Source organism: Penicillium antarcticum, assembly GCF_028974205.1.
Source record: "Penicillium antarcticum strain IBT 31339 chromosome Unknown utg000005l_segment0_segment0, whole genome shotgun sequence".
In the NCBI taxonomy this organism is placed as follows: Eukaryota; Fungi; Ascomycota; class Eurotiomycetes; order Eurotiales; family Aspergillaceae; genus Penicillium; species Penicillium antarcticum.
Genome location: NW_026695303.1, coordinates 2,466,082 through 2,481,269, shown reverse-complemented (window position 1 = coordinate 2,481,269; position 15,188 = coordinate 2,466,082). Strand labels below are relative to the sequence as shown.

The 15,188-nt window shown below is 49.7% G+C and overlaps 5 protein-coding genes across 5 annotated transcripts; 3 read left to right on the top strand and 2 right to left on the bottom strand.

Annotated features, from left to right (window-relative positions):
* Positions 1-9: 9 nt before the first annotated feature.
* On the top strand, positions 10-1,423 carry fen1 (multifunctional nuclease RAD27; the record flags this gene model as incomplete). The annotated part of the gene is made up of 5 exons (XM_058463659.1): positions 10-22; positions 73-158; positions 230-234; positions 288-849; positions 902-1,423. 5 exons carry the CDS (start codon positions 10-12, stop codon positions 1,421-1,423), a joined length of 1,188 nt encoding a protein of 395 aa, XP_058320137.1.
* A 2,380-nt stretch (positions 1,424-3,803) lies between these two features.
* N7508_005592 (histone H1/H5 family protein) lies at positions 3,804-5,055 on the top strand (the record flags this gene model as incomplete). Its single annotated transcript, XM_058463658.1, has 7 exons — positions 3,804-3,889; positions 3,985-4,010; positions 4,167-4,189; positions 4,294-4,424; positions 4,522-4,649; positions 4,700-4,864; positions 4,927-5,055. The coding sequence occupies exons 1-7, from the start codon at positions 3,823-3,825 to the stop codon at positions 5,053-5,055; spliced, it is 669 nt and encodes a 222-aa protein (XP_058320136.1). The 5' UTR covers positions 3,804-3,822.
* A 1,801-nt stretch (positions 5,056-6,856) lies between these two features.
* N7508_005591 (1-phosphatidylinositol-4-phosphate 5-kinase) lies at positions 6,857-9,533 on the top strand (the record flags this gene model as incomplete). The annotated part of the gene is made up of 3 exons (XM_058463657.1): positions 6,857-7,947; positions 7,993-8,950; positions 9,000-9,533. 3 exons carry the CDS (start codon positions 6,857-6,859, stop codon positions 9,531-9,533), a joined length of 2,583 nt encoding a protein of 860 aa, XP_058320135.1.
* Positions 9,534-11,112: 1,579 nt separating this feature from the next.
* Positions 11,113-13,077, bottom strand: N7508_005590 (putative transcription initiation factor TFIID subunit 12; the record flags this gene model as incomplete). Its single annotated transcript, XM_058463656.1, has 2 exons — positions 11,113-11,367; positions 11,467-13,077. The coding sequence occupies 2 exons, from the start codon at positions 13,075-13,077 to the stop codon at positions 11,113-11,115; spliced, it is 1,866 nt and encodes a 621-aa protein (XP_058320134.1).
* A 936-nt stretch (positions 13,078-14,013) lies between these two features.
* Positions 14,014-14,855, bottom strand: N7508_005589 (uncharacterized protein; the record flags this gene model as incomplete). The annotated part of the gene is made up of 3 exons (XM_058463655.1): positions 14,014-14,323; positions 14,377-14,739; positions 14,791-14,855. The coding sequence occupies 3 exons, from the start codon at positions 14,853-14,855 to the stop codon at positions 14,014-14,016; spliced, it is 738 nt and encodes a 245-aa protein (XP_058320133.1).
* Positions 14,856-15,188: the final 333 nt, after the last annotated feature.

Below are 15,188 nucleotides of genomic sequence, written 5' to 3'. Positions count from 1 at the left end.
ACCACCGACATGGGTATTAAGCGTGAGTGGCTCCGTTTCGGGCGTCACTTGATCTATGCTAATGAACGTCAGATCTCTACCAAGTTATCTCCGAGAATGCCCCCGATGCGATCAAGACGGGCGAGATCAAGAACCACTTCGGCCGCAAGGTCGCAATTGTATGATTTCCATGCCATTTACTTGAAATAAATTTGTATTGAGCAAAAGCTGACTTGTGATTTCTTGTTAGGATGCGTACGTCATTGGTTCACCATCACGATAGCTCGACAGTCGCTAACCCAACACAGGTCCATGAGTATCTACAGTTTCTTGATTGCCGTCCGATCAGAGGGCCAGCAGCTGATGAGCGAGTCGGGTGAGACAACATCTCACCTGATGGGAATGTTCTACCGTACACTGCGCATGGTGGACAACGGCATCAAGCCTCTCTACGTTTTCGACGGTGCCCCGCCAAAGCTCAAGTCCGGCGAATTGGCAAAGCGTGTGGCACGCAAGGCTGAAGCTACCGAGGCTCACGAGGAGGCTAAGGAGACCGGAACTGCGGAGGATATTGAAAAGTTCTCGCGACGAACTGTTCGTGTTACTCGCGAACACAATGCTGAGTGCAAGAAGCTTCTTAAGCTTATGGGAATTCCCTACATTGATGCGCCTACAGAGGCCGAAGCTCAATGTGCTGTCTTGGCCCGTGCTGGTAAGGTGTATGGAGCTGCATCGGAGGATATGGATACCTTGTGCTTTGAGGCGCCTATTCTCCTGCGCCATCTTACTTTCAGTGAGCAGCGAAAGGAGCCTATCCAGGAGATTCACTTGAGCCGGGTTCTGGAGGGGTTGAACATGGATCGCCCACAGGTACATTCCCAGTCAACATATAAGATATCACATTTATTGACTATGATCCCAGTTCATCGATCTCTGCATTCTTTTGGGATGTGACTACCTGGAGCCCATTCCCAAGGTTGGACCCAGCACTGCCCTCAATCTGATCAAGGAACACAAAACACTGGAGAAGGTTCTAGAATACATGAAGAACGACCCCAAGAAGAAATACGTGGTCCCCGAGGACTGGCCCTACCAAGATGCTCGTGACCTATTTGTCAGCCCAGACGTCCGAGCTGCCGACCACCCAGACTGTGATTTCAAGTGGGAAGCGCCTAACATTGACGGTCTGATAGAGTTCCTGGTAACAGACAAGGGCTTCAACGAGGACCGTGTACGCAACGGCGCAGCACGTCTGTCAAAGCATCTCAAGACCGCTCAGCAGTCCCGGCTCGAGGGATTCTTCAAGCCTGTCGCCCGCACCGATGACGAAAAGGCCAATCTCAAGCGCAAGCACGATGAGAAGCTGCAGGAGCAGAAGAAGCGCAAGAAGGACGATGCCAAGGCTAAAAAGGACGCCAAGTCTAAGCCTCGTGGTGCGGGCTAGGCTGTGATACGAAAAATTCCTCACTATGTTGTCATACCTGATCGTTTGTCAAAGGATGTGATATCGCTACAAAACTTACTGATCTAACATGAGCTGGGCTGGCGTGGGCGTTCTGTGGTTTGTTTTTTAATGCATTGTCTTCGCTTTGGCTGTGGAGATTCCCGTTTCACGGATCGAAAAGTATGGAAGTCCTGTGTATCATAAGCTCTCTTCATATTTGATTTTCAAAGAGACATGAAATAGTTGACTTCATTGTCTCTTTTGTCTTGATGACATTTTCTAACTTTTTGGATACTGAGATCAGACAACAAGGAACAATATCATGGTATCGCCTTTTGCCTGATCCTCAACGCCATGAGAGAGTAAAAGACCAAAACAACTCTTCACTTGCTAATGAATCAAGTTTCAATGCCAGTATCTCAATCAAATTTCTTATCGCACGATGTGGTGCAACAATCGCAGGGGATGAACACCCAGCACGAACGTATGGGCCGGGGCCCAGCTTAGCGAGAAGAATCCAACCACAGCCCAAAACAACGACTGATCTCCGCAACCAAAGCAACAACAGTCTGTAAAAGAACATAAATACATAAGCAACATCTACAATAGTCAGATCCCACCCTTACAAAACGCAAGCCGAGCCCATGTAGTGCAAGATCAGCGACCAACCAAAGCCAACCCTTGATTCGACCCGCCGAATGCGGATGCAGAATAATGCAGTCATTCCTGATCTCTATCGACCCAACACCCTGATGAACCAATAATCGGGTGCATGGCCTAGCTAATCATACCGTGTACTTAGCCGAAAGGGGAATATTTAGTATTACTTGGCTTTTTGGTGGGTTGGAAATGGGTCTAAACGTGTTCGCGGGATTGGGGGCTAGATCTATACTTGTGATGGGTTACGCTCCGAAAAGGGGGAGCTGTGGCCTTATTGCAAAACTTGGAACGCTGGAAACTTGCAACAGCGGGGATTTGATCGGGCTTTGGGGGCTTTGCTTATTGGTTCTTTGCTTGCTGATCTTGGGGATCGTGTGTGGCGTCGGTGTTTTCCCCCTTCTCTGCGTGCTGGATATATATCGCGTGCCATCATTTTTTTTTTTCGGTGTGTTTTATTTTGGAGTTGTTCATAATTTGTATGAATCATAATGAGAGTACTTGTAATCACGAAAAATAAAAAATAAAACCAATATAGATATATAATCTAGCCCTATGTCGATTGTATCACATACTATCAGTTTCTATGTCGTAGTTGAAACCCTGCTGTTTCAGTCTCGGGGAAACAAGAGGTCGAAGAGAATCAAGTTACTGCCGCATGAAAAGAGACGGGAATCTCACAAATGATACTCATCGCAAGATCAGAGCACGTAGGTTTCCCGGTGTGTTGATATAGAGTAGTTCACATGACACGCCCAAATGAGAACCGTTATGCCCCGTGATCCACCTCAACTTCTATACATTTGCCACCAGGCACCAAGTCTACACATCATTGAGTCACTCTCCCGTATCGGTCCGTGGAAATTGACAAGTCACCAGGTGTTCACAAAACGGTTCACTTTCGGGATCTCCCACGGGCACGAGGATGCAGGTCCCCAGCAAGGGAGGGTAAGCTTCGATGACTTCGGCAGCTGCACATCACAGCATGGAGATCTGCACCAAAGGTGCAGCCCTTGAACACAGTAGCCCAATTATACAGCACAAAGTTACATGTATACGTGAGTATATGCCGAGTCTGTCGTGTTCCTTTCGCAAGCGTCCAGGCTCCATGAATTCCATAGAGGATCGCCAGATCCGGCTAGAAAAGAGGGATAGAACGATCACCCCGGATGGCATTGGAATGTGTCCATCTCCAACCCCTGGAGATATGCAGACATGCACCTGGCGCCGAAAATGAGGCATATATGCGCGATTTCCACTGAGGGGAAGACGCGAGACTCTTGACCATGATCGCTCTACATGTACGATATTAAAATCATTGATTTTGTACCTGTGGACTTGTGAGTCCAGAATTAGAACCAAAGTCTACAAAGCCTCAGAGTATCTTCATTTTAGCCTTTAGTATAGGGGAATGTACAGTCAAAGTACATCGACAATTGAACGCGATCTGGGCAGAGACAACAACTCAAGGTAACAGAACTCCAAGCAAAACAACTAGAAGAAGAAACATCCAAGACAAGGAAGAGAAATTAGAAAGAAGAGAAAGAGAAAGTAAGTTAGTGCTTTTTTTTTCTGATCTTGTGTCAACACCGGTCGCCTATAAATCGCGGATGCCCCGCGGCCTTCTTCCCTTTCCCTTCTCTTTTTCCCTCCTACCACCACGAATTCAGATTCATTAATCATTCTCTCGATCCTCAAGCTCGACCTTCTTCTCTTTGAACAGCTTCCACATCTCTTCAATCATGCCTCCCAAGAAGTCTACCGGCGCGTCCAAGAAGGCGGCGCCTGCTGTCCACACCTCTTACCGCGGTAAGTTTCCTCTGATCCTGCTTTCGCATCACATCGCGTAAACGCGATTTGTGCATCATTATAGTCGCGAATGACTGCTGATTCGAATGATATAGATATGATCAAGGATGCCATTGTGAACGTGAGTTGATCACTGCCGGCGCGAGCCACCCTGGTTGTTGTGATTGTCGCGCCCGACCGTGACACGTCTTTGCCTTTGGGCATGGTCAGCCACAATACCGAAGGCTTTTGTTTTTATTTGTTGCCTTTGCTTACTGACTGGTCTTTCTGTCTGCAGCTCAAGGAGCGCAATGGTAGCAGGTATGTTTCTTGTGTTTCACCTCGCGGTCGCCGGTACCTCTGATGGTATCGGCGGCCCGGATTATCAACCCCAGAACATGAAACTGACCGTTCTACTCTTATAGTCGCCAGGCGATCAAGAAGTACGTCTCGGCCAACAACGACATTCATGTTATGTCCCCGGGCATCTTCGATGCTCAGTTCAACAAGGCCATCAAAGGCGGCGTTGAGAAGGGTGAATTCACTCAGCCCAAGGGTATGTTTAACTTCAAATTTACGCTCTTTTCTACTCACGATGCTTTCCAATGCGCTTAAATATCACATGACTGGTCGGCTGACGCGTCGCTCTCTAGGTCCCTCTGGCCCCGTGAAGCTCGCTAAGAAGGAGCCTGCAACCAAGGCCCCTGCTAAGCCCGCGGCCAAGCCTGCCGCGAAGCCTGCTGCTAAGGCTGCTGCTGAGCCCGCTGCTAAGGCTGCCAAGGTAAGATCTATTAATTTTGTATTTGCTTCTCATGCTAATTGTCATTGAAGGCCACCAAAGCCACCACCAAGAAGGCTGCTCCCAAGAAGGCTGATACTAAGACTGCCGCCACCAAGAAGACCGCCACCAAGAAGGCTGCTACCAAGAAGACTGCTACCAAGGCTGCTGCTAAGCCTAAGGCTAACTCTGGCAAGGCCCGCAAGACTCCCGTTTCCGTACGTACCTCTTGGATGCCCCGCGCACCCCTTGATCGACAGTTCACTAACACGCATTCCAGGCTCCTGCTATCGTTGAGCAGCCCAAGATCCTGAGCACGACCAAATCTGGCCGTGTCACCAAGACTACTGCTCCTCCGCCTGCCAAAACAGGCCGTGCGGCTCCCAAGAAGCGGGTCACCAAGAAATAGAGGAGATAACCTCCTTTTCACCAAGCCCTCCCTTTATTTTCACGAGCGCATTTCCAGGGAGGGCATTGGGTATTCTTTTGTCCTTCTCCTGTAATTTCTTTCTGTCGATCTTTTGATCTCTTCGCGGGTCTGACAGTCTCCTTTTTTTTTTTTGTTTCTTTTGGGATATCTTATGATGGCTCTCTTTTTTTCCAAAGTCAAATGGATGGCGTCCTGCGGTGGGGTTTGCAATGGGGAACTACGGTCTTTTTTGTTCGAATCATGTGCTTGAGTTTGTGAATTGGATCTTGGATCTTCTACTGTCAGGGTCCGGTAGAGTGTAGATCGCGTATCCTGGACCGCGTTCAAGTAAACAAACCGTAGATCGGCTCCACGATCTATTTTGGTTTGACACCTGTCTTTTAATCTGGGTTTACAAGTCTTTTATGTCAAGTCATTAATCTGCTATATTCTCATCTTATAATATGAGACACGGTTGTACGAATCGTTTCATCTATATCAGATCAATTCCAAACCCCGCACAAATCGTCTTCATCCAGTACAAGAAAAGCAAAGACAAACAAAGCAAAGAAGCCTGGGAAAACAGCCTAATAGGGGGGAGGGTCAAAGTGTCATCCAGCCCTGTCGTAGCCAAGCGTTCCAGCCCATGAGGATATTACGCCCAATCTCCGATCTCCCGACCGAAATACCGTGCCACACATTATACACATGATACTGGCATGGATACATACAGTACGAAACACTCGGTCCCTGTGGCTTAGCCTATACTTACCAATCACTACACACTAAGGACGGAGACCGACTGTATATGAACAGCCGTCCGACTGTGGAGACTTTCCCCTGTGGCGTAGCGCGGAATATGATTTCACCATGAGGCACTATTTTTGGCATTTTGTTTTGATTCCGCAGTTCGTAGGTAGGATGAGTAGTAGAAGGAGGATCGAGAGTCCTGTGTAGTTAGATATGTGCTCTGCGGTGGAGGCATGTTCGTCTTATCTTTGGCGTTGTGATGCTACGCTATACTAGGGGTCCGGGTCAGGGACAGCCGATTGTGGGATGCTATTGGTTCCCTGCGTATCATTGAGAGACTCGGATGTAGTAGACCTGGAATGTAGACCGTATATAACTCTGTAGCTAAAGCGTGCATAAACATGATGACGTTCGTACTTGGATAGACCCGGCTGTTCGACACCGCCGATCTCCTTGCATGGGAGGGGTAGGGACACATGGTCCAATGGTAATAGTTCAATAGTTAGCAGTAGCAGTAGCAGTAGCAGTAGCAGTAGTAGTAGTTGGGAGAATAAAGAGCACAGAGTACTGTAGTATAGATATTACCATAAAGAGTGAGGAAGTCAAAGGGGAATTCGAATTTTATGCAGCAGCCTGATACCAGCCTCCACCCTGGCACAACTTAAGAAAATAGGAGACTGACAGAGAGTCCCTGAATATGAAAGAGAATATAGGTAATTTGTACTCTGTACAGAATTAAAACAGAGATACTGTAGCTGAACTGTGGATACAGGTATTACGACACGCACGTCTTTTCGCCCCGACAACCATCTTCTCTTCCTTACCCTTTCCCCCCCATATTCTCCCCCCCCCATCTTCCCCTAATTCTTTGTCCCCCTGCGCATGGTCTTGATCATGTTTATTGGTTAAGCACCTTTGCCTTGAGCAGGCACACACACACTCTCTCTCCAACCTCTTTGGATCCCAGTCTGGTTCACAACTTCCCTGGTCCGCCCAATAGTCTCGGGGTTGTCCACGCAGGGCTCACGTCACTTCTTTGCAAAACGCAGCCATGCCATCCTTTAACGACGTCTCATATCAAACATCTACTGCCACTGCCACCCACCCTCGTTCCTTCGACTCCCCCCGAAAGTCGCACGACAAAAACTCCGTCGGAAACACCTTCCTGTGGACCAACTATCCCGACGCGAATCACGACTCCCTCCAGAATGACCGATCCCTTCTGACCGATTTCAAGAACGGCAGTGCATACTCTCTGAATGGCCCTCGGTCGAGTGTCAGCTCATTCACGCGCGATCCGCCACTCTCCAAGGACGGCAGCATGCACTCGGTAGGCAATGGGCCCGCCAATCCCCGTGAGACCAGCCGGCCCTCCATGGTGGACCGGAAACCTTCAGATGCTGGGCCGGGAGCAGGCTCTACGACAGCATCACCCAGTCAACAGACCAATGGCAATGGGAACTATCGCCCTTTCCCCGGGAAGCTGATGGTCAACGGGGACTCACACCGACCCTCCACGGATGAAACTTCCATCTCACCCTCCGCGTCGCTATTACAGATCCCGCAACCCGACGAAACCGGTCGTCACTCCTCCGATACCGATCGTTTGAACTCGACGAGGCCTGGCGGTCAGCGCCACTCCTCTCCTCCCGCCCCGGCAATCCTCGACGGTAGTCCTATTCCCGAGTCGCAGGGCTCTAGTATGCGCCACCGACATTCGTTACAAGTCCCGAGGGTGCCTAGTGTTCGTCGGGATAGCCGGGAACTTAGCGACGATGCCGCTTACAGCACCGGCCGGATGTCTCCCACCTCCGGCTTCCGACGCACATCCGTTAGTTTGATGCGAAGAGCGACAAAAACTACCCAGCCAGATAATGCTGTGGATGAGGCGCCTCCAGATGAAGATGCCGCTCGATGGGCCGAGGCTATTAAACAAAAGCGTGCATCGCGACGCCGGCGCGAAGAGGAGGACGACGAGCGGGTGATTGTCGGAACCAAGGTCGACCAGAACCACGTCAACTATGTGACTGCATACAACATGTTGACGGGTATTCGCTTCACGGTTTCGAGGATCAACGCCAAGATGGACCGGGAACTCACTTCCGCGGACTTCGACGCCAAACACAAATTCTCTTTTGACATGTATGTGTAATTCTTCATTGACTTGAACCTGACTAACATTAGCAGTACTGGAAACGAACTGATTCCTTCCGCGAAATACGATTTCAAGTTCAAGGACTATGCACCTTGGGTTTTCCGACACCTTCGCGCCAAATTCCGTCTCGATCCCGCCGATTATCTCATGTCCCTTACCAGCAAGTACATTCTGTCCGAACTTGGCTCTCCCGGCAAAAGTGGAAGCTTCTTCTACTTCTCGCGCGACTACAAATACATTATCAAGACCATTCACCATTCCGAGCACAAGCTTCTTCGGAAGATTCTCCCCGAGTATTATCGACATGTGGAGAACAACCCGGATACTTTGATCTCGCAATTCTACGGACTACACCGAGTTAAAATGGCCTATGGACGTAAGATTCACTTCGTCGTGATGAACAACTTGTTCCCGCCACACCGAGACATTCACCAGACATTCGATCTGAAGGGATCGACTATCGGCCGTGATTTGCACGAAGCTGATCTCGAGAGAAACCCGCGAGCCACCATGAAGGACTTGAACTGGGTTCGTCGGAACCGTCATATTGAGGTTGGCCCGACGAAACGTGAGAAGTTCATTGAACAACTCAAGCGTGATGTTGTGTTGCTCCAAAAACTCAAGATTATGGATTATTCCTTATTAGTAGGAATCCACGATGCAGCGAGGGGGAACGAGGAGAAACTGCGTGATAAGACATTGCAAGTTTTTCAACCGGGAGGTGACCGCGAAGAAGATACAACTCCAAACTCGCTGATGCGCACTCCATCGAAACTGGAGAATGAGCGCAAGGCCCGGGAACTTCGCATGCTCATCAAGCGGGAGCGCCCCGTTCCCCTGGATAAAGCCGCGGCAAAGATGCCGGAAGAACTCCTTGACCAACGGACACACTTCTTTTACGCTGAGGACGGAGGTTTCCGAGCTACCCATGAGAATGACCTTCCTGGTGAGGAGGTTTACTACCTCGGTATTATTGACTGTCTGACCCATGTAAGTATTGCGTTTCGAATGGATAAATCACAGCTGACATGCTTCATAGTACGGAACCATTAAGAAGATTGAGAACTTCTTCAAAGGTCTCTCGAATGACCGCACACAAATCTCTCCAATTGCCCCAGAAGGCTACGGAGAGCGCTTCATTAATTTCATCAAGGGCATCACAATGTCCAGAGAAGAAGCCGAACGAAAACAAGAAGCTCAACAAGCCTCAGCTGCAGCTCAAATATCAACTGAAAAGCGACACTCAAGGTCTTCTTCTGTGGAACGGACCATGCAGGCAGCAGAGAAGGAAGCATCGAAAGATGTTTCTATCACCCATCCCCGCACATTAGCCACAGTCCGGGACCCTGCGGATGCAGCAGGCCCTGGCCCAACATCGACTCTTCCCATAGTTGATGAAGCCGGCGAGGCAAGCAGCGTCGGTGGCCACAGCTCTCACAGCCGGAACGGTCCTCCCGCGTCTGACAAGGCACTCCCTCCTGTTCCTAACGATGCTCCCCCACCACTACCAAGCAAGGGCAAGGAACCTGTCCGGGCCAACCTTCTGACTCCGACAAGTCCAGCCCGTCGTTGATTGTGATGTCTTTACTGCATTTATAGAGACATCTTCGACGTGCGCTTTCTTTTCGTCTGTTCATCTGATTTTTTGTATTCAGCGAGATATCCCCCCTGTTGCTCTTGATAGATGTCACTATTTCATTTTCTCAGCATGGGTCTGCGCGAGGCATCTCATTCCGCTTTGTCCTTTTCCCTCTAACTCTCCATCTCCCCTTTCGCAAGAAACTGATGCTCACGAGTTACATGTGTATAATTTTCTTGATTGTTGAGCGACTCATCCCGTCCCTTCGTGTTGTCTGCCTTTTTGAGACTCGATCTGGTGTTGTGTTGCTAAGCTGATGCCAAAGCTCATCACCACACTGGCTCTTCCCCCTGACTAGAGCTTTGCTTTAATCTGCTAACAAGATCATGTACCTCCATCAATGGATGTATAGATCTCCCTTTCGTTAATTACCCGAACATACCACACCACACTCTATATCATATTCAACCCCAATCCAACTACTGTCTTTCTACCACCGGTGCCACCATTCACATTCACACAAGACATATCAGTCTCCTTTACCAACACAATTTCTTTTTATTCTATTTCCGGGATCAGTCCTCAAAACAACAGAGACAACTCAATATCACCTGCCCAAAAAGCCAATACAAAGCCGTTCCATTCAAGAACGCAATTTTCCTTTATCGTCTCTGTACCCCCTGCCCCTTTTATTTCCCATTTGCCCCTTTGTTTATCGTCCTTTTGTTGCTGCCTTACTTGAACCTGCCTTGTCCTTGATCGAGTCTCTCTCTCAAACCATACCCTGTACCAATCAAATCACTATACCACATGTTTCGTCGAGATTTTCGCTTTCTTTCCTATGTGTCTTTTGAGATCCTTGCTAGCAGAATTCAGTATGTTCGCTTTTTATTGGGATTTGTTCTTTCTGAGGTTGTGTGTTCTATCTATGTAGGTTTGGTGCGTAGAGGAGAAGGTAGAGGTAACTCTACTGGTCTTATACAGATCTTTCCCAGCAAGTGATATAACCGTCTGTATCTACACTTTCATCGATCTACCCTATCAACTTTCATCTCAGCTGCAGGACATGCATGCTGCTAGTCTTGGTAAAGAAATAGAAACCACTAGCCCTACAGGTAAAAAGAGTGAAAAAGAAGCCAGATAGGCAAATTCATCATTCAAAAACAATGGGAAGAAAGTGTCAAAAAGAACGGGCGACTATCGCAAAGCTCCGCTCCTTTCCATCGCGCATAAACAGAAATAAAAGATGTGTAAGACCTGCCCATCCATAACTAGACGCCGCATTCTCAAATAGAGAAAGCATTTAGAAAAGAAAAAAAAGAAGAAAAAAGATCAAATGTGAAACGTGAGACGTGGAAGGAGGAAAGAAAGATGATAAACAAGACCTTTGCCCCCGATTTAACCATTGCGAAATCAGACATTAAAAATCGGAAGCTGGAAATTGAGAGTTGAAATGGGCATTGATATTGTGCAGTGTTGAGGGTGCAGTGTTCAAGGAAACCAAAGAGATTAGCCAACATTGCAGATTGAAAGAAAGAGAAATAGGCTCAGATCTCTTCTGCTAAAGATTCGTTTATTCAGATCTTCCCTGCGTAACCTTAGCTGCCTGGATAGCAGACATCTTCTGCGTCCAGGCCTGGCTAGGTTGGGGTTTCTTGACAGTGCGGAGGTCATCAGTTGAGAAGCCGGAGATACGCATGTTGTAGTTGCGTTCCAGGACGAGTTGGATATCTCGTAATTCGAGAGTTGAGGAGGGGCGGAGTTTGGCGAGGCGGCAGGCTTGGGTGATCACGTCGTCGACGAAGTCGTCCGCCATTTGGAGGATGAACTAAAATGAGTGTCAGCTTTAGGGTTTTATTTGATTCATCTTTCACTTTTCTTTTGGGGATGTGAGAGTTGATATTTGAGATTTGATTGCTCAACTTACCTCTTCTGCGTCGGGAGTGAGCATTTCTCCTTCGCCGCCGCCAGTGACTTGGCGTACGAGAATATCGAGCATTTTCTTGCTCAGCACGCGCTGGCCTTCACCTTCGAGAACGTAACCGGGGTGCTTTTGGATTGCTGGCTGGCCCATCATACCGATGGCACTGTGGCTGGGGCCACCTGAGAGGGAGGGACGTGAGGCAGGCATTGAGACGGGTTCGGGAGTGGAGACGTTGAGATTCTTAGGGATTGCCATGTTGATGTTGCGAGCTGAGGCTTCGGTTGAGCGGTTGGCGAGGTATCCCTGGGGATGGGCCTGGTTGGCCTGAGCCTGGGCTTGCTGGTTCATCGTGTTTTGCTGTTGGGGGGTAGGGTTGGTGTAGGTCTGCGCGGCTTGTGAGATCGCAGCTTGGTGAGACAGGGGACGTGGCGGGCCTTGGTTCACCTGTTGAGGAGGCACAGTTGGAGTTGGTGTTGAGCCGTCCGGATTGGGGGTTTGGCTGAAAGTTACCTGTGCTCCTGGAGTTCCTTGCTGGGATGGGGGTTGTGGACGCTGTGCCTGGGGTTGTGGTGCACTAATTGGGACGGGGGTATTTCCTGCGGATTGGGGTGCTGGTGTTTGTCCTGGCTGCATCGCCGAGGGGGACATCGCGGTTTGGCCAGCTTGGTTGCGTGCCGCATTCACGGCGGAATTGATTGTGTGGGGTGCTGGGGTAGGAGCCTGACCGGATTGCATATTGTTTCCTGCGTTGCCTCCTTGGGCATTTTGAACAGCTTGAGTGGCTGCTGGAGGAGCAGCTCCCCCAGCAGCAGCCTGGGCCTGAGGTGGTTGCGATACTGCTTGTTGTCCCGCTTGGTTCATGGCCTGACTCTGAGGATTTTGCTGTGACTGAAGTTTGAAGCTTTCCTGCTGCTCCTTGAACTTGTTTAGGAACTCACTACCCTCCCGGAACAGCTTTTCAGCTGCCAACTGTCTGTTCTTGAATTCCTGGATTTCCTCCTGGTTCATATTTCCCTGCGCCTGTCTCTGAGAATACGACGAACGAAGCTCAGCAATCCGAGCCCGCCCAACCTGCTGCTTCTGCAAAGCGATACCATATCGCAACCTAGCCTCCGGGATCCAGGTCTGCACCTGCTCTGGAGTGACATTCGGCGGCAGGAAGAAGTTCAGCGAACTGACCTGAGCCTGGATCTGGGGAAGCAGCTGGTTGAGCGACTGCGGGTTATTGGGTTGAGTGCGCTGACCCGGTTGCGTCTGTGCACCTTGTGGCCCCTGATTTGCCTGCTGTGGCTGCTGTCCCTGCTGCGCGGCCGCCTGAGCCTGCTGGTGCTGCTGCATAGCCTGCTGTCGGTTGGCCTGGAACAACCGCATCCCCTTCATCAAGTTCTGCGACAGCTGTGACAGCTTTGTGTGTGCCTGCTGATATTCGTGGCCATTTGGATCGCGCGTGTTAAGCAAGTCCCACAGGCTGCGCACCAGCCCAGTGTGCTGGGCTTTCTGCGAGTCGTTAAGGTGTGGCAGCTTTTGCACTTGATCGGTTCGAATGAGGTTCGAGTGTTGCGGTTGCTGTGGCGCTGCCATAGGCTGTCCAACTTGCCCCTGAGACCCGTCCATCTTCGCGACGAGGTTCCGGGTTCGATATAGAAGACCGGAAGGTCAGAAGCCCAATGAGGTCGGCGACGCGTGGACCGATGCAGAAACGTTCGGCGGAGATAGCTGCAGTCGGAATTATTCGTATGAGCGGTCGGTCTGTGATGTATCCAATGAGATGGCGGAGCGAGAGAGCCTGAAAGGAATGAAGCTCGATGGCGGGATGCAACTTTGACAGAGGTGAGGTCGACGGGGCAGGGCTGGTCTTGGCGCCCGGTTTTATAAGGGCCGAACTACCTACACGATCACCACCGCCTGACTATGACTCGTCTATATTGTTTTCAGTTCATGAGGGGGGGGGGGGGATTACCAGATTCTGTTATAGTTGGGGATGAATTGGTGACCTGTAGTGTATCGCGATGAAGTATCTAGATTGTTACTATGGAGGCGATCGCAACACTAAGAATCATTGATATTGATATTCATAACTATTGTAATACACAAAATGACCATAGTCATCTGTTTCTGGAAATCAGCATGGCATATGCATAATCATCAAAGGTGTAATAACGACCTCCACTCGTTGGCCTCAACCAGACGAATAGAGCATCGTTATGATGATCAAGCATGGCTCAAGATCTTTCTGTTGCCACGAAGATGCACGGCGTATGCTATGGACCGTGTTATTTAGGGATTGGCCGTGCCGGCTGTAAATTTCGTTCGAATACCCATGGTCACCAATTTCGAACGACCATAGTCCATGGACACAGAGCTGAAGTGGAAAACCAGGAACAGGCCAGGAGCCCTCATTGGCTTTTTTGTCCAAAAGCATGACGTTCGGTCAAATAGCGTGTTTACTGGCCATGCGTGACTGGTGCTTTTGGTAGGCAAGAATGCAGCCCAGCTGGTTGATAGTAGATCCTTTGCAGGGAGGATGAACCCCTGTAGCTCAGAGAAAGCTCAACCAAGCAGACCTCCTAGGTCTTGATCCATGCCTGCAACTCGCTGTTCCAGAGTACGCTTCCTGCGTTCCAGGTCTCGGATTTCAGCCATCTCTCGCTCGATATCCTCATCAGTGATATCTGGAGTCTCCGGCTGCGCAGTTGACGCTGGCACCAAGTCATCTTCGTCATCTTCATAAGAGTGCCTCATTTGATCCAGTGCCGCTGTATTGGTCGCGACCCGGTCTTCTAGCTGAGCTATAGACTCCGTAACAAGCTCATGACGATAGCGGAGGCTGGAGATCTTTTCCTGCGCTCCAGTAACGGGACTTCAAGCTTGTTAGACCAATGTGATATGTACTTCTGGAGCTACCACACTTACTAAACATTGCACAGGATCTCAGCACCTCTAAGAAGAACTTCAATGTTGACCTCACCGCGGGGTCCTCGGGTTGAGGTGCCCGCAGACCGCTTGATCTCTTCCATCATATCATGACCAAGGACTTTTGCTACAGCAGACTGGTTGCGATTATTCCGTGCTGAATAGATTCGGCTGGCCATCGACTCGTTTTCAGGCTCGGCGGGGAACATAGTCCCGCGTCGTGCGGCGCGTTTGTGTCCATGAGCCTTGGAGGAGGGATCAATTTGGAAAAGAGCCCGCTCATGGGCTTCTGTGTCTCGGATCAGGGCTGTTATATCGTGGGATCCTAGCAGCGCAGTAGTGAAAATCCGCGGGGAAGGGAACCTAGACCCTTGTGTTAGTCTACATAACGTGAAGGGTGACAAAGGAACTCACGGCAAATCGGCAATAGCATTGGAGGAGAGTGTAATCTGCTCCAGGTGGGAACTGAGAAGAGACATTGTTGCGGGATCTGAGCTCGAAACTGTGAAGAGGTGCTTAGAGTGAGTGTTTCTCTTGCGTCGTTGTTTACTCCGAGCTGCAGTGTTGCCTCAGGCAGAATATTCAGAATCCGCCTGTTCATCAGCTGCCACACCGAAATTGAGGCCTGGAAAATGATTCCTGGATAGAACTCAGCTCTGTAATTCGTCTTGAGGTTGACTTCACAATATTATCTCTTTGTTCTCGCAGCTTCTAACACGAAAGTGCACTGCGGCGACTCAGCCAGTAAGCTCCCCCTGACTAAGCTGCTCGTCTGGTCTCTTGCGCCCGTCCATCCCATCTTGACATCACAT